At 44.1% G+C, this 19,179-nt stretch overlaps 1 protein-coding gene across 7 annotated transcripts in view; it reads right to left on the bottom strand.

Annotated features, from left to right (window-relative positions):
* Nucleotides 1-3,151: 3,151 nt before the first annotated feature.
* Nucleotides 3,152-19,179, bottom strand: part of LOC146205493 (constitutive coactivator of peroxisome proliferator-activated receptor gamma-like) — a 48,612-nt gene continuing 32,584 nt past the window's right edge. For 6 of the 7 annotated variants that reach the window (XM_084590196.1, XM_084590195.1, XM_084590194.1 and 3 more), the window contains 3 exons: nt 15,554-15,816; nt 13,964-14,173; nt 3,152-3,304 (listed from right to left, as the gene is read on the bottom strand). In XM_084590196.1, the coding sequence (XP_084446322.1) occupies nt 3,242-3,304; nt 13,964-14,173; nt 15,554-15,816 (536 nt within the window). In that variant the 3' untranslated portion in view covers nt 3,152-3,241. The remainder of the gene's footprint in view (nt 3,305-13,963; nt 14,174-15,553; nt 15,817-19,179) is intronic. The other variant, XM_084590200.1, reaches the window with a different exon arrangement.

Below are 19,179 nucleotides of genomic sequence, written 5' to 3'. Positions count from 1 at the left end.
AGATGAAGTACAACTGCCTAGAGGAACTGTGAAATGTGCATCCAACAGTGCAACACTAAGTAGCATCACAGTTGGATAACTAACACCCCTTGTACGTTTTGCCACCTGCATTCCAACCATTTTTGCATTCGTGTTTTATCTGTGCAGCCTTTGCAGAATTTTATCTCAAAAAAATGTTTCCCCACATTGTAGCTCCTATTTGTATAATAGCCAGCAGCACCGGACTGTCAATTACAATTGCTAGTACAAGTAGCACTCGATGCAGTCATTCTAAATGGCATCAAGTTGTCAAGGGTCATACAGGTCCGTCTGATCTAATCTTTACTGAAACCTTTCTGGATCAGCAAGTGCGGAAGTTGATAGCCAGGGGACTTTTCCGAAATTGGGCCCAGCATAGCCCAGTATACTTGGAGATAGGGGTGGTAGTAGCAGTAAATTTTTGGAGGTGGTATTCAATGAAAACTTTTCATGGACGTCTCACGTTGACGCACTCTGAAGTTGCATCGGGTGTGCTCTTGGAATTTTAAATAAAAGATATGTCCCATTTGATGTTGCTATGCTCTCATACATTCAAGTTTTTGTTAGTTTTTAGTATGGTACACGACAACCAAAACTAACTTAGAATCTCTTTTTTCTTTGAAGAAGCGAGCGGTGTGAGCAATCTGTAATTTAGAGCTATCAGAAGATACTATGCCTCACTTTAAAAGAAATAAAGTATTGCCCCATCAAGTATCTGTAAAAATATGAACTACCCCTCAAAATATCGCGACAGTACCAAACAAACGACACATTTAACACAAAATATTCTGCAAAGACTGGTCCATATTACCTACGACAAAGTTTAATATGAAAGCCGCGTTCCCGTACGACATAAGGCGATTAAAAAGTTTTTTAATGCCAGATTTTCTAAATGAATACCCTGAATTATTTCAAAAACTGGCTTCAGCTGCTTCGATGCTGCGACTATGATGCATGCTACGGGACTTTTTCTTAAACATGGCCTGAAGGCTGCGATGGGCTGATTTTCTTTTGTTCCTGTCTTGCTCCTGACCTGCAGTCTTTTGACTTGCTTTAAAATATATAACTTTGTCAACAACCTGCTGTTTAAGGAAACTGTACGAGCTTGTAATGCCTTAATCTTCTGATGAAACCAGAGCGAAATACTTTAAATGTGTATTAATTTACTGTGTACAACGTGTTGTATGTGCGCTGCAGCCAAGAGGGGCGCAGCCTCGTCAGGCACGATTCTGCCTTTTGTCGTGTCCCCCAAGGCATTTCTGCAATGAGATGTCTTGAATAAAAGAAAGAAGGAGTTTCTAGTTTTACCCTTAAACAATGGGGCCCTCTAGAATGTGGCATGCATTCCAGTTAAAATGGCAGTTGAGCTGGTTGGCACTGATCCTTGATAAATTAACACCTAATACTGAAGGCAGTGTAACTGTATATGTTACTTGTGGCTATGATAATCCTATTCTCCATTTGTTGTCCTTGTCGTTTAAAGATGTTCGCTATGAACTAGTACACACAATTTTTGTTTCGACAAGCAGCTGCTTACACGAGGTCCGCCTTGCTCAAAAGTTTTGCCGTCCAGGTAAGTTGCTGGAGTGTGATAGCGGTTACAGGTGAAACGGAATGATGCACAACTCATGGACTACACACGGTACATATGCCAGGTGTCAGATGCTTCTGAATGCTAGAAGGGGAATTGACAAAGATAAATTACAGTAATAGATACAAGCTATTGCAAGCACAGCATACTGTGTGGCTAGCATCTAGCATTTTCCATTTAGCAACCTTGAGATAATTACTGCATTGTTAATGCCACTGAAATGCTTGTAATGCAAGTATTGTGGAATGAAACTAGATTAACAATGTGAGGAAAATGGAACACTACTATAATTAAATAAGGCAGTTTGTTTTTTGCAAGCCATACCTAACTGTGACACAACCCTCAGACCACAAAGTTATACTAGGCAGTTTTCTTCAATGCTGAGCCAGCTTTACTGCATCAAAACATGGTTGGTTTGTGTGGTTTAACGTCCCAAAGCGAGCTGCAACAAAGCATGTGTACCTAATACCAGAACTGCTATTTTAAGGAAAAAACCTTTAATGGCTCATACTGTCATGGACAAAGTGTGTTCCGCTTTTGTGCGGCGTTTCTTGGTGCGCGTTCAAAAGTGGGACTGCAGATGGCAGGAACGCTAGACAAGATGAGACTGCTGGAGGAAAGGCGTAGTATCTGTCACACTTTCTCCGACAAGTGTGCGTTTGGATGGTATGCCATCGCTCATGTCGCGTGGCGTTCCTTGGCGCGCGTTCAGTGTGGATTGCAGATGGCAGGAACGCTAGACAAGACGAGACTTCTCAGGCGACTACTTTAGTCGCTAAGTGTCATAATTTTTTCAGAGTATGCAGCGGAAGCAGTTTGTTTTTTTAATTTTGTCTACAACTACGTCGGTACTAATAGCAGGACCAAGTGCAGTATGAGGATGTAAGGGTTAAAGGGCCCCTGAAATACTACTTGCGGTAATATTCTAATGGAACAAATCCGTAGAGGTAGTCCTTATGAATATTTTGAAAGCTTTGCATGAAGCGCATAATTTACAAATTTTAAAAAAGTGATCCTGGCCACCGCTCGCGGCCAACTGGGGCAACACATTCCTGCGAGCAATATCGCATGGGCTTTCTGGGCGTGCACACTTATTGGACGCTCTCAAGTTACGCGCGTGGGACGGGGTACAATGAGGTGCTGTCACGGCTTGCTTACCTCCTTTTTTTTCTTGTGCGCTGGCATGAGCCGAGCTGGGAGGAGAGGAAGAGCATCATTTTCGATCGCCCATATCCTCTGTGCTAATAAAGGCAACTTAAAAATGTTTGCGTTGTGGTGACGATTGATGGGATGCCTGTCACTCGCATGCGTTTTGTAGTTTTCGCAAATAGCTTTTCCCGGGCCCTTTAACCAACAGATGCAGGTCAATAATTGCACTTTTAGCTAACTATATTAGAGCTACCTGTAAAAATATGGCAATTCAACTGGCAATATTTAGGGAGATTCCCGTAAATATTCGACCAACTGACACACACAAGCCACACTATGTAAATTTGTAGTCACAGTAGCACACCCCATGCACATACGATTGAATAAAAAGCTCAAAACAAGTTTATTGAACACATTATAAAACATTTGTAAAGAGATGAGTGACAAAACAACATTGTACTTCTTGCAATTGTCGGTTGTAACTTATGCCAAGTTCTTGGCCGTGATGATTCTCCACAATTTGCGGCGATGTTCATCAACCAGAGGCTGCAGTAAGAGATAACACACATGTGGAAATGGTAAACAGAAATGCCACATAAGGTTAATAAACAGAACACCTGCCAATAAATTAGTCAGCTAGTTACAAAAGCAAGAACCCTGCAAACTTTAAGCTGCCGCGGTCGGGATTCGATCCCGACCGCGGCAGCTGCTTTTTGATGGAGGCTAAAAAGCAAGGCACCCACGTGCTGTGCGATGTGAGTGCACATTAACAAACACTAGATGGTCGAAATTTCCGGAGCCCTCCACTATGCAGTCTCTCATAGCCTTAGCTGGCTTGGGACGTTAAACCTTATAAACTAAACCAAACCAAAAGCCATTCTGGACACCTGAAGAATCCAACAAACCTTGTGATCACTACAACGAACACATCCTATAACAAGCGGTACCCTATTGAGGTTATTTTAACTACAGTAGAATCTCGGTGATACGAACTCGGCTGATACGAAATTCGGTGTGATACGAATTCATAAAATTCCCCGGCCGAATTGCATTGCGTTCAGTGGGCAAAAAATCGGATGTTCCGAACACTTTTTCTTTTCGCTACGGGTGATACGAACTTCGGTATCACGACCGGTCGAGGCCCACGCACACACGCACAGCGAGAAAAGCGTGCGCAGCACTGATAGCACGGATCACACACACGCGCGCGAAAGAAGAAAAAAAAATACAGCGGGAAAAAAACGGCTTGGCAACCCGCGGCAGCAGCGAAGTTGGCGAAGGAAGGCGGCGATATCTTGCCCCCTCCCCGCCCCCCCCCCCCTCCCATTCTATTTCTTTCTCTCCCCCCCCCCCTTTTTTTAATTTTTTTTTTATCTCGTTGTTGCTTTCTGCTATTGGTGTTGTGCGCACGGCCTAGCGGCCCTCTCCACATTTCTCCGCCGCCCCGCAGGCCACGCTCTTCCGCTTTCCGGAGTCTCCGCTGCAGCCAACGTTTTTAGATTAGGGTCAGTTGGAAAACACCCCGCCAGAGGCGGCCCTAACTCGTATCCTATCCGAGGGGTGGCGCAACCGTCGCGTTGAGATTGAGTGGGAGGCCATCGCCGCTGTCACCGCTGTCGCGGCGCACGTGTTCATTGCTTCGTTTGCTGTGTGTTTTGTCGTCGATCGATGGTGCACTCTCCTGAGGTGCTTGTGATTGCGTCTTTATGTGTTGCTTTACAAGACTGCGACACGATCTGGGAGATAACGTGTTAGTGCCTGAGGATTTCATAAAATGCAATCATGGGAAGGATTACCGATTTGTATGCATCAATAACTTGACTCACATAAAGCTGGAGCTAAATTAAGTCTTAAATATCCAAATTTATTAAGGGCTTAATTACCGCAAATTAAATCAATAGGTCTTGACCAAGATAAGTAAGGAAGTGAGAATAATATCAAAACACTTATATTCAAAAACCTTTTCAATAAATATGCGTTGGATAGGCAAAAACGGAGGGCGAGGACCTGTCAGAGAATGCCGCGGTTAAAGATTTAAAAAAATCGATAGGCATTTGCCAATTTTTGCATCATTACGAAAATGTAGCAGCTGATTATTTAAGATCACAATGATCCTCAGAGGAATGGATGAGATACTGCATGCACAACACAGTCATCTGCATGCATGCGGATTTCAGATGTGACGTTATTCGGCAGGTCGTTCATATAAAGTATAAGAATTGTTAATGTTCTAAGGCAGGTCCTTGTGGCACACAAGAAGAGACTGGGAAGACACTGGATTTCACCATAATTGTATAGAGAAAGAAAGAGAGATGTCCAGTTCGCCAAAGATGAATTTTTAATACAACGTTCGTGAATCGAGTTTCTAATGAATCACTGTGTCAGAAGCCTTAGAGAAGTCAATAAATATACCACCAATTTGATCACCAAAATCTAAGTTGAAAGAAATGCGATGCACAAATTTAGATAATTGTGTCAATATGCTAAAACCCAATAATAACTATATATATATATATATTCAAAATCCAAACAATTCAAAATGCTAACAAGGAAAAGGAATGAAGGAGGTAGGCAGACGTTACCCCGTGGCAGACGGCATGCCCAGAAGCTTTTCTAACTCTTGAAAGAGAGTCCAAGGTAGGATGCCTTAAATATCCTTCATGGGAGCTGTTCAACATGTTTAGAAGTGTTGAAAACAAGATATCGACATTACTGCAAGAAAACAGCCTCTGTGTGGACACTTTCTGGGATATTCTAGATTCACTGAAAGGCTATGGTGTGCTAGGTGTTGGGTGCTGCACTCACAGGGACACTCTGACTGCAGACCTTCTGCAATACTATGTAGTCCTGCGAATGCACTTTGCAGCAAAGGATGCTTGCAAACAGCTGACTGCTTTTGGCACAATTGCTTCCGTGAGAAAGAAAGTGAAGTTGATGTAGACTGGCCTTTTGGACAAATAAATACATCCACTGGACATACATGCACGTAAATAAAGATACGTTATGATTGTTATGTATTGAGCCGTGCTTTGTATTTCACTTAACCGCGAGTCATTCCTTTTCTACAATTAGAAGCCTTTTTCCAAGCTGCTCAGAATAACTCAAAAAGCCAAGAGGTCGGCGCACGTGAGGCATCTGTAGAGTAAATACGGTGTAAAGTTGTAAACATCCCAGCAGTGAGACAAGTTTACTGACCTAATTCATATCACCGCAGCGCCATATAGCATAAAATGGGTAGCCGCAACCGTGAAAGGCGATTAACGATACCTTTTTACGTCGTAGTCGGCTTTGTAAATAAACGCATGCGCTGAATTTGAGTTTGTTGGAACCGCGGGCCAGTTTTGTTGAAAAACACAGCCGCTTATCGGAATATACTCTACTGATGTAGGGACGTGTCCTACCAGATGCCACAATGCAAAGTCATCACTAACAAGGTTTGTGTTAGGAGGGCCGTGCTGGAGGGGAGCGTGGAAAGCATCTGCACGGTGCAGCCGCTACCACCACCACAGTCGGTTCAAGCTTGTTTAAGTCGGCCGTTGCCTAGTTTAGGCATTGTTTTTCCCGTGTACTATCACGAAATTAATTTCTGTGCGTAAATAACATTTAGCCAGCTGCCCCAGCTGCTTCAAGGCCTTAACGTTGATGCGCAAGCTTCTTGCTTCCGCCGTTCAACACGGAGACATAGCAGACGACATCAGAAGGGGCAATCCTAACCAAGGCGAGCCTTAATCCTAACGCCACAGCAGCGCTGCTGCTGCGCGGGATACGCGAGGGGCCCGCTCCGTCTACATGGCGCGGGCGCGCTCTTTCCCAACTGACCTAATCTAAAAACGTTGGCTGCAGCGGCAATACTATAGATAACTATAGTGCCTATAGGCACCGTGCAGAAACCCAGGGAGCAGCACTCGCGGCGAACAGGCAGCGCCACGAGTGAGCGCCGGAACAGTTTGATAGGGAGACACGCGGCCGCCTGGGCAGGGCGCGCGCTTGAAAAAGGCGGCCTGCGCAGCGAAATGGTAGCAGTATCAGCCAGCTCGAGCGACGTAGCGAAGCACAAACAATGCGAGAGCCACACAACACAAGACAAGCCCTGGCCGCCCGTTGGGCGTTTATTTCTAGGCTAGAAACACACTAAATGGAAGACGACAGGAGGAGCGCGCGCAGTTGGAAAAGGCCGAGCAAAGAACGAAGGGGGTAGGAGGGTGGGGGGCGTAAAAAAACGCAGTAAAAATGTAGAAAAATACAAAAAACATTTGTGGCGAACACCCCTCCTCCCAAGTGTGGTACAGCTTCACAAAGGCCAGCTCAAATGCCCCAAGCGGGGGTGGGTGAGAGAAAAAAAAAAAAAAAAAAAAAGCTGCGGGGAATCGAGCGGCCGAGAAGGACGGAACGAGTATGGTGAAGCTGTAGTCGGAGAAGAGAAAAAAGCCTAAAAAATAAAAAGCGACAAGCCTGAAAACTAACGCGATTACGGGGGCCTGAAAATGCCGCAGGCACTTATATTACGCAGACGGATTTTGAAGAGCTTTAGCTGTTTTCTGGTGAGGCGGTTGCCACTTTTCTCGACGATAAAGGAAAGGATGGCAGATAGCACGCGGTCGCTGATACAGCGACACAGCTATGAGAATGAAAACTCCCTTACAGCACTGCACAAACGCTCTACAGTTTCCAATACACATGCATGCCTTCCTCTTTGTCACATGTCAGAACTGTAGCATGCATCTTAATTTTCTTTTTCGTAGAAAGAACGTCCTTCCTCATCCCGACTTGAATGCTAGTTTTCTTTCGTTTGTTTTTTTAACGATCCTTAATGCCTCGTTAACGGTACTTTCAAGTCCTCTGCCACAAAATTAAGTTTTGACAGGGGAAAGTAACAGGTGGCAGTCAGCCGCTCGACAACTTGTTTGGAGCAGGATGGCATGTAATGAATGCCAGATCTGTTCAGAGCGTCCACAAATAAGTAAAAAAAAAAAATTAAAAAAATAAATAAATAAATAACATTCTTTTTTTTTTTTTTTTTTTACTTATTTACTACTACAGTCTCGATTGAGCAGTATCGCATGAGAAACAGCTTATCATTCGAGGTTCAACAGCTCAGTAGACATCGAAATGTCATTAACACAACTAAATGAATAAAGCATATGGAATGACATCTCCTGAATCACATCAACAGAGGAGGACGAAGCGGACAGCGAAGGAAAAGAAAAAAAAAGGAACGAGCTGAGAGGGAGGAAAAAAATAATGAAAGCAAGCAAGCAAGCAAAAAAAAAGTTGGCAAGGTAAATTCGCGAAACTAATGCGCAAGACATAGTAAATGCGCCATTAAAACGCTCCATTCCTGTTGATTACTCTCTGCATTGTACTGGTGCTTATGCAAGCTATCGTAGACAGGGAAATATAGACCACAGGACAGCATACATAAAAATTATGCAATGAACAACTGCATTCACGAGCGCGGCCCACTGGGCGCGCACGGCGGTCCCAGTAGCGCTGATGCGTGTTGCCCAATTTCTTTAAATATATATATTTTTTTTTTGCAGGTTGAGAAAGGATGCTAATGCAGGTGAAGGTATACTGTGTCCTCTTTCAATAAAATGCTTCGCGGTAAATCTGGACGCGGCAATACCAGGGCATGATTGCCAGCTCACTGCTCGTTGGAAGGCAGCGATTCGCACTTCGCGTCGCTTCGCTTCGTAAAGCTTATTCGGTGATGCAAAAAATATTTTATCAGGCCAGTGAAAATGTCTGCAACAGCAGCAATGCAAGGACTGCAACCTAGCAATTCATTTGTAACCATAGAATGCCGCGAATCGAAAGAACGAACGGCGAATGTGCCCCACGCACAGCAGATCGGCCGCGTCTCCGCTGCACGGCCGGGCGCACGTCTCCCTACCAAACTGTTCTTCTCGCCGCGAGGGGCGCGCGCGTCGCACCGCGAGTTACTCCTGCACGGTGCCTATATATTCTAGGCACTATAGCAATATGTTGCTTCGTTTTCTCGTTTGTTGAGGCTGGCAACGTGTTGATAGCGCGTCGTTTGTGATCATCTCGGCAACGCGAAAAGATACATCATACTGCAATGTCACAAGAGAAAGGCGCTGACCTTTAAAGACAAATTGGAAATTTTAAATAAGGTGGGAGTAAGTGAGGTCACCATTACTCGACCCATCGGTGTCTACACGAACTCGCTTTCTAGCGAGTAAGTATCGCAGCGGCGCGTAGCGTTGAGATTTGTAGTTATTGTGCAAGTTTCTTGCTCGTATTTGATTCCGTTGCCTTTTACTATTGAGAGCTTCGATTATTCTTTTTTTATCGTTGATGGGGGCTAAAAAGCATTCAACTTCGCTGACGCTCCTCACCGCTCCGGTTGCTTTTTAATCCCAGAGTTCGCCATAACACGTGTACATGCTTTTAGACAAGCGGGTCAAGCGAGTTAACCTACCCCCTGCAAGCGAGTTAACCTACCTCCTGCAAGCGAGTTAACGCGACCCGCTCCGCGGCTATTTTACTTGACCCGACTAGGTATACAAGAACCCGACAACTGGTTTTTTACTCGACAGGCTTACTCGACCCGACTCTGTCGAGTCCATGTATACAGGGCTACTTGGAATTGATGACTTTCAGGCCTCCGGTGGATGGATTCACCGGTTCAAGGTGCGTCATAATCTTTCCTACAAGACCGTTTGTGGCGAAGGAAAAAAGTCGCCGTGGAAGACTGGATGACAACCACACTGCCGTCTTACATAGCGGGATATGAGGCACGTGATGTTTTTAATGTAGATGAAGCAGGGCTGTTTTACAATCTCCAGTCCAAAAAAAAGTTTAAGCTTTAAAGGGCCACTGTCCAGGGAAGGCCCTTTTAAGCAAAGGAGCCCAGTGTTTCGATCAGGTACCGGAGATAGTCTGAAGCATCGAAAATACAATTCAAAGCTCTCTCATGCTCTCCTTTGGGAAGCCAGCTTCCCCGTTTCCTGCGCTGGCCCAACGGGCCACAGCAATGACGTACGTACCGCGAACGATGTCCATTGGTCCGTCTCGCTGACTGACGGGAGAAGGATGGGTGTCTACCGCTCGCAGCGCGCTTTTCCCTCGCCACGGCCAGACTGAATCCAGCGGCGCGCGCTCCCTCGACCGTTTTTTTTTTTTTTTTTTCCGCGCTCGCGGAGAGCCACGCCCCACCTCCCGCCAAACGCGGAGGAGGAAGGGGAATTTGTATTGCGGAGGCTAGACGACTTCGGGCAGGAGAGTGAAAAACCTTTGCGAGGGAACAGAAGGAGAGAGGCATGATAGAATCGGGTGATTGCGGTGGCTGTAACTGCGTTATTATACTCCGTTTCATACATCATGTGCAACACAGCGAAAGCTACGCAAGTAGTCCGCAAGAAAAAAAATGGAGGCGTATCACTACACGCTCGTTTTGTGGTAGAGTGGTTCTTGCGGAAGCGGACTGTATTCCGAGCATACAAGTTTACAATAACTTGCTTCACGTGCTTAGACATCTTCGCAGTGCGGATCTTACAAAAAAAAATGCGCACCGAAGAACCATTTTCTCAAAAAGATATGCGCAGCGCAGAGGGCACAGCCAGCGCCATCTAGTGGCACAGCTGCCAAGGTTGCGGGGCAGCGAAAACGCGACACGAACGCAAACGACATAAAAACATACAAACTCACCGAATCCGATCTTTTCTCTTTAAATAAGGTGCTCTTTATGAAGTTGATGGCAAATGTAAGACGTATTAAGCTTGCAGACAAAATAACTATTATTTGCTCTCGTCAAGAATAGGCACTACTTTTCATCGCGGATGCGGAGAGCGCAAACAAGAGCTGTAGCATTGGCAGTGTTGCACTTGATGTATGAAACGGAGTATAGTTACTCTTTTCAAAAACATTTCGCGGCCTTGGGTTCAAGGGACGAAGTCTCACAGTCACTGGGGAAGAAATTATTTTCGACCGGAGGGTGGGCAGTGGGCCTTTAAAGGCGATGCCTGCCGGGGCGGACAAAAGAGCAAACAGCGGATCACAGTTTTGTTTTGTTGCAACGCCGACGGATCGGAAAAGATGCCACTGACAGTCTAAAGGCGATGCCTGCCGGGGCGGACAAAAGAGCAAACAGCGGATCACAGTTTTGTTTTGTTGCAACGCCGACGGATCGGAAAAGATGCCACTGACAGTCATTGGCAAATATCAAAAGCCCCGATGCTTTAAGGCAGCCGGTCGATTGCCCTGCGTCTACAAGGCGAACAAAAAAGCATGGATGACATCTTTGTTTATGGAATTCGTCACGTACCTCGACCGCAAGATGTCTTGCCACAACAGAAAAATAGTTTTGCTGCTGGACCAGTGCACCGCCCATCCAAAACAAATGACACTACAAAGTGTTAAGGTGGTGTTCCTGCCCCCGAACGCAACAAGTCATTTGCAACCACTGGATGCTGGGATTATAAGGAATGTTAAGCACCATTTCAAAGCTTTGTTGGTGCGCCGCCTCCTCGCGAAGATTGAAAGGAAGGACGCGAATCTCCAGATCACTCTTCTGGACGCCGTGCCTTTTCTTGCAATTGCCTGGGATCGCGTCGTTCCTACGACCATCGCCAATTGTTTCGCGAAGTGTGGGGTTTTCAATTCCGCTGTGGCTACTGCCTCGCAAGTGCCAGACCCGATTCCCATCGATGTCTGGAATCAACTTGACTTCGACTGTTGCGTCGACGTTTTCGTCACCGCGGACGACGACCTCGCCACCTGTGGTCTCCGCACGGTTGAAGATATTGCGGAGGAAGCGTCATCACAGCCTGACATTCCATGCAGTGACGAAGATGACGATCACCAAAGCGTTGATGACCCACCGCCGACGGCAGCAGAAATGATGCACGCCATCGATGTTCTGCAGCGCGCCGTGACCTCCGAGTCTGTGAAGACAGCGGCCCAATTTTTCAGTTTTCAAAACTCTGTTATCAGATCTCGCGGAAAAGAAGGTGCAGAAGGATATACGCGATTTCTTTCAACGAAAATAAATATTTCGTACCTGTTGGAAGGCTTGAAAATGGATTTTGCTCGTTTTTTGGTGATACGAAATTTCGGGTGATACGAAAATTTTCGTCTCCCTTTGAATTTGGTATCACCGAGATTCTACTGTAGTCAGCACTAATGACCTAACTGTGTCTCATTTCAAGGAAGGCCTAAAAGTGGCCTTCACACCTGTGCTTACATTCTTGACATCAAATTTGATGTGTTACCTTCAAGCATGCACTTTTGAAAATTGTACAGTAAAGAAGGAATATCATTCAAGAAAGGCACATTAACCTTTAAGGATAAACACTTCCTCTAAAGTAAAGTACAATTTGAAGCACCCGCACGGGACACCACAATCCTTTACAAGCACCAAATAAATCTTCACTGTGACAACACTACAGAATCTTTATGTATCCTCTCCCTGCCCCTGAAAAATCCCTCTCCACCACCCAGCTACGCATTCTTTGCAGCATATTCCTCAACAACCTGCCCATTTTTTTCTTTTAGCGCATTCATCCCTGCCTTGCATGTCCCGACTAACCGAACCCCGTTGCCATTTGAACCCCTTTTTATCCTTAACCCTCCCCTTCGATGCAGCAGGCCTGGCTAGCATCAGCTTGGTACAGACTATAGTGCAGTATATCTTTAATGCTTAGTGCCATGTCACTATCATATCCTCTCTCTCGGACACTTCGCATAATTTGGCTGCAGAGAGAGAATTTGCTGAACTGCTAGTGTATTCCTTTTCAAACAATGAACATCTCTTGAATATCATACGAAAACTCAGACAAGATAACTGATAACTCAAATTCTTTATAGGTATTTCTAAGTTTGTTTTGGTGCAAAAAATTGGACGTGGTGCTTTCTCAATTTCTGCTGCAAGAAATAGATTTTCTATGAGCTTTAATTTACACTGGTTCATGTTTCTAGCAGCGCTACTTTGTGAGGTTCTTGACAAACACTGTTCAATGCCCCCCCCCCCTTTTCCATGTATATAGAATGATTACAGCAGGTTCTCTTTTTAAGACAGAGGCAAAAAAAAATGGCTACTCTTATATGCAGGAGCACCTCCAAAATAATGAGCTTGCATGAAGGTGTGTAAGTGTGCCAGGTGAGTGCAAATATCTCTTGAATAGAATTTCAGAGAGATTATTGCAAAGGACTCCAAAGGGGATTATTAGGTCAGCTGGGCGGGTGGGTTTAACACAAGCACGGAACTGCATTGTTCAACTCTCTTCCATCTCTTCTTTTACTTTCTCTTCCATACCGACTGCTCGAGATACATGACGTATCACGACAAGTTCTTCATGAACCACGACATCGGTAAGTATCAAGGAGATAAGTGAGAGGCTTGCAGCAAAGCGAGCATGGCAAAATATGCATGCAGCAGATGCCACCCAGTAGTGAACATAGCATGTCACAAGATCTTACAGGCATGTGCAAAAGAAGCGCTGTTTTTAGGTGCATAAGCTGAATTAAAAAAAAAAAAGGGGGGGGGACACTTAAGATTTGCCTTTAACGTGACAGCGTCATTGGCTCTTGTCTGCAGCTTCCCTCGCAGGGTCCGTATTCCAAGTTTGTGCCGTTATCGAAAGTGTAGCTATTTCCCTGACCTCGAGTAATCCGACTGGTGAAAATGCCGGAACCGGATGTCTACCACTTCCCGTTCTGGCATTTCCACCAGTCTGATGACTCGAGGTCAGGGAGATGGTGACACTTTTGATAACAAAGCAAACTCTGAATATGAACCCAGATCCCCATTCGCATAGAACATGGACTTTGGTACTTGCTTAATCCATTAATCTCATTATTATTACCTCTATTATCTCACATTAGCATACAATTGCAAGCTACCGCGTTATTTGCATCACCTTATAACAGATATAAAGCCCCCTTTAACCGAACCGTACGAACATGCCTGCGTGGCCTAGGGGCGGCGCGTCTGAATGTGGATCCAAGTGTCCAAAATTTAATTTCCATCAACTGCCAACTCCTGCCCTTCTACCAATTTGACCATGTCATGTGGTCCTGTGATGTCATACAACCCACCCTCCAATTAGTGTCTGGCTAAGTCACCTACCAACAACCACCTGCCAGCATGCTTGTGACATTTTGCTCACGCCAACAATGCCAATGCTGGAGTTTTTACAGAAAGGGGCCTTTAAAGCTTTGAGTTAAAAGACATTGAGTACTTGCATTTCTCTCCGCAGTTGTTAATATCGCCGACCGCTCGTGGGCAAGCTCCTGGCCAAGCACATGAAAAAGCTTTCCGTTGAATACCACCCACGGAGACACATCTTGTAAATAGAATGGCCCTCCACAAGCACTCAGGACCATAGTAACTGTCTGTAGTCCTAGCATAAAGCATGTGGCGATGCTGACTAGACGAGGATCAATCTCGTGGTCCTGGATTGAAACAAACAAACAAGAATCCCTTGAGGCCCAAAAAAAACTTGGCGATTTACAAGTGACAAAGCAATATTTGCTCTCCAAGTTGTGAAGTCAATAGATGGCTGTGCATGTGCCTATTTATCATGCGGAAAAGATATATATGTGATACGTTCACAAATTCTGATCAGAAAAGCATGCAATTATGATAAAGAAATCTTTCAAAACTGTCACACTTCCATCACACCGACACAAAAGAGCTGTCTTATTACAAACTGCATTCAAACAAGAAAGCTTATAGGAGTGTGCAAATATTAGAAAATTCCGCATAGAGAATCGCACATCCTCGCATTTGATTACTCGAACGAATCGATACTTGTACATATTGAAAATTATTCATACCGGATCAAATACGTTTGGAGCTTCTCGAACACTTTTCAAATAATTGCCAAGTTCGAATAGTGCCTACTGTAGTATTTTTCTTCATCTGTTCGAAAAAAAACAGCCCAAACTGATGCTGCGAATTATCCTGCAGCAATTGGTATATATGTATATGCTTGTGATGACAGGTTCAATGCTGCTACATGGTCAATTTGTGCGGCAGCATTCACAGTGCTCATACATGACTTCTATGGACAGCACAGCAGGGTTAAGGCAAGTTCAGCAAGCCCTAACTTGATCTGATCTCGGAAGGCATGGATCAAACAGCTGTCGCCCGTATCATGTACCGAGGTGAAGTTCTAGTTTATTTGCTTTCTTTATGGAAAAATGTAATTTTCCTACATGGATAATAACTTAGTGCTTATAGTGTTAACATACTGAATTTGCACTGCAGGCCCTCAGTGGAAGTCAGTGTAGCATCTTTTAACAGCTATAGCTTTAACTCTACAAGTTATTCATACCGCCGCCATGCCGTTGGTGCTTAGTGTTTTGGACCATGGCTCACTTCGTACAAATATTCGTAAAAGTAGCGAATATTGTATTCGATTTGGAGCTATCACTGCTTGAGTCATATACGATTCGGTAGCAAAGCTACACTATTCGTCTTTGATTTAGAAAAAATACTATTCGCACACCCCTAGATGCTTACACTGAAATTGGTTGCAGCGCACTAGGCTGAAACTTTTCCTCTCTTAGCATTTTTTTTTTTAATGCAACCCCCCAAAAAGCACTTCCTCAAAAATAGCACATCTCAGCTTATAATTCTCTCAAATGTTTCTCGTTTCGCCAATGGTCGCCCCATTTCAAAAGTGGAGATTCTGTTGCTCCTGGTTTATATGTCTACGCATAGGTCCAAGCATAAGCCAAAGAGCTTGATCTCATCATTCTTTACACTGGTCTCCCGGATGAACTGGGAAGCCCTTAACTGCAGTAGTTTTTCATATGTGAAAAACTCACCGCGATTTGTCGAGACATCAGTTGATGCTTGTCTTCGTCAGGAAGTACATGTTGTAAAATTAATGCTAAAATCTCACTTTCCTCCAGGACTCCTGCCATGAACATCACATTGACCGTAGAGGCCAGAACTACACTTGCTGCATCCAGCGACATGAGTTCATCACGGCAACGCTGCACACCGAGACATCCACAAAAAAGTTGCCACCGCACATTTGCAACTCCTGGCTCTTGCGACCACAGCTGGTACAGTGGCGGAAGTTGACCTGGCACAGAAACAGCAATGGCCAACATTAATCACCCACTATGACAGCAGAACACAATGTGCAGTGTGTTCCAGACTGCGGCACAATTACAACTTGAAACATGGCTAGAGAAATCCAAAGTTGTCAATACATATAAAGGACCTTTCAGCATGCTGTTGTGCATGTCTGCAATATGCATTGAAAATTGAGTCCATTGTGTGTCAGCTGCACCCATATGAAAAAGAACTGAGCAAGGGCTGAGGGGGAGCTTCAGTTCGCAAGCCGAGCCAACATTTCAACAAGGAGGAGTCTTCATCTGGGCCTTGTTCCTACCCTTGTTGCACCTATAGCGAGACAATATTACAAAACTATAAAAAAAAAAAAAAGAAACAGAATGTAGGATTAGAGAAGTTTCATCACTGAAGGAACAGCAACCCACATGAATCTCAATAATGAAACGAGAAGACCTTTTCCGAAGTGTTAGCGCCCCTTCCCTAGGCAGCAAAAAAACGAGCACTACTTAAAGTTGGCTTCACTGCACAGTGAAAGGCCTTGAATTAGCTAGGGCGGCATCTCCACACTGAATCCATGTTACATGAAAAATGGTATATTATAATGATGCTGTTGCCGTTTTCACCACCTCCATGACAGTCAAAATTATGCAGGATCTTTACTTGCAAGGCTACGATCATCCATACAGCTGCCTCTGGGGTGCTTTCAAAGCCTCGAACACTTTGGCTACAAACCCTTCACACCATTGCTGTTCTGTGCCTCGCCAGGTTGAAACATGGTGGCAGTCCCAGACTGAAAACCACTACGAGGTACAAAGAAAACAAAACAAAAAAAAAAGTTAAAGGGACAATTAAAGTAGAAAGTGATAAGAAGGAAACATGTTTGGAGGAACATCTGCACATTTTCCTCCAAACACATTTCCTTATCATTTCCTACTTTAGTTGTCCCATGAAATTTGTTTTGTTCTTTTTTTGGCGTGGCAGGTGTGGTTCACTGTCCTGTTATTATTCTGTGTCTTTGTCCTTATCCCCCCTTTGTGAAAAGCTTCTGAGAATTGTTCCCCTGCAGATATATTCCTTATCAGTACCCTTTGGAATGCCTGTATCTTTTCAAGAAAGGTGTGTCTGCACAGAACATGCTTTATTTAGGTGCAGACTAATCATCTACACTGCATTGTAGTTTTTCCTGGTGCTGCTGCTTTTATTTCTTTTTCAGGCCACAGGATCACTGGTTCCAGGCTGAGAAGTACATGCTGAAGAAACATTTTTTTTTTTTTTTTAATTTACTCCTTGACCTACTTTCTCCTCACCCACCCCTCCCCTACACCACTCCTTGACTTACTTTCTTCTCACAAACCCTCCCTAGCTTTTCTTCTTCAGATGCAAAAGTGTATTTAAACCCCTGCCAGTAATGATCAGACGAAGACAAATCCACTTGTCGAAACGTTGGCTTGACCTGCGAACTGAGGCTTCGCCCCTCTACCCTTGTTCAGTGCTCTTTCATACCGTGATGATTACTGTAATACATACGCCTGGCTCAAAATGTACTGATTATGTTTTGTTCATACCATGATTAGGATGCAACAGGAAAAGCTGATAAGATATATTAAAGATCAATGAGGATTTAAGAAAAAGCTCAGTCATGCATTAATAAGCACATGGTGTAAAAAATGGTGTTTTTAAGAAGTCCTTAACTGAAAGCATAAGCTGCCATTCACATGTATACTTCTTTCCTCTGCATCTAAATCCAAAATCATCCAAAAAATAATCGAACTCACATGTGATGCAATTCATGGATGAGTTCCTAGAATAAAATTAAATTGTGCTTCTCGGCAGCAACTTTTATTTCCCTACAGAAAGAAGGAACTAACGCACACTATAATTTGTTGAGGATCATGCCTTCAAAGTTCTCATCTGGGCACTTTCCAGCTGCGAGCATGCAACAAACATTTAACCAGTATTAAATAACCAATACAAACACTGTGTGCCTTCTTCCAAGCTTTCGTTGCTACTGCAGAAAGACGCAAAAGAGCTGGTAATCAAATCAAACACCCCAAATATTTTAACTATCCCAGGAATTGTACCGCAAGCAAAAATAGCTCCAGAGAGAGCCGTGCGGCTTCAGTGCGGACTTGATATCCCTGCACCTGCTACCTGCTGAGCATCAAACATAGCATGCTGTTGCACACTGTGCCTTTTCTCAGGAGCCTGTGTGATCAAAACGGTCCACTCTCCACCGCCAGCTCTCACGGGCGCTATCCCATTTCACAAATGCACTGGCCATTCATCATCAAATTTTATGCTAGGGGATTAACTACGACATCATGAGGACCAGCCGATGCCAATGACGCCTCCTGTGAGGGGCTTCCACCACTGCATTCTCAGTTTTATTTGACTAAAGCCGGAAAGTTGGGTGCCATCATCTAAGCGAGTTTCTCATCACTTCACCCACCACTGGAATGCTGGAAGGATGAGGTTTCCCACTCAGCTTGGTTAGAGTCTGGCCAAAAATTAGTCTACCTCAGAATCAGTACCCAAGCCATGATGCTTTCCTCTGTGCACAAATTAAGTTATTTCAATGATGCATTTTTCCTTTCTTCAAAGAGTTTAAAAAAATTGTCTTGGTGCGGAAACTTTCACAATGCTTCTTTGCAGTTTGCCTCGAGAAGAGCCATACTGTTAAGGCTCAATCCATGTTTTAAGACCTACAATAGTCAAGCCAAGTAAGAAACCTCATCTTCCCATTATTATTGCACTGAATAATGACTCTCGCATTGTAATGTCAGCACATATTTGCCTTACTAAGAAAACAAAAACTGCAAAATTCCAAAGCTCATGCAATGCACCAATTTCATGGGATAGGAGTATATTTGTAAATAATAAATAAACTATACAACAGCTGCGGATAAGAAGCATAACCTAGAGGCATTTTTGGTGCCCCTATTCATCAATTAACAATGATAAATTAACTGAAATTTCTATATTGAACTTTAGCACAAAATGTTCCACGCAAAATTTGCACAGCACATTGAGAAATGCCATTTCAGCTTTTTTTTTTTTTTTAATGTTACTTAAGCATCATTTTGTTTTAAAGCTTAAAATAAAACCCGCAAGATTTAAAAATTGTCGCATGGTAATGATTTTCCATGCTGCTATACTGGCATCCTCAAATGTGCTCTGATTGAAGGAACTCTGTTACAGAAAGGCGCAAAGAGTAAATAGGCCACTGGCCACAGTGATGGTTCCTAATGAGCGCAGGCGTTTTGCTTCATTGAAATTATGCAACAGCAGGAATACGACCTTGCCATCACTATTTCATGGCATAGCACAGATAATTTCTGGCAATCCAACACTGCTATTCACTGCTGCACGT

Source organism: Amblyomma maculatum, chromosome 1 (assembly GCF_055883805.1).
Source record: "Amblyomma maculatum isolate TAMU_Amacu chromosome 1, ASM5588380v1, whole genome shotgun sequence".
NCBI lineage: Eukaryota > Metazoa > Arthropoda > Arachnida > Ixodida > Ixodidae > Amblyomma > Amblyomma maculatum.
The sequence above is the reverse complement of the archived record's forward strand: the minus strand, read 5'-3'. Positions and strand labels throughout refer to the sequence as shown.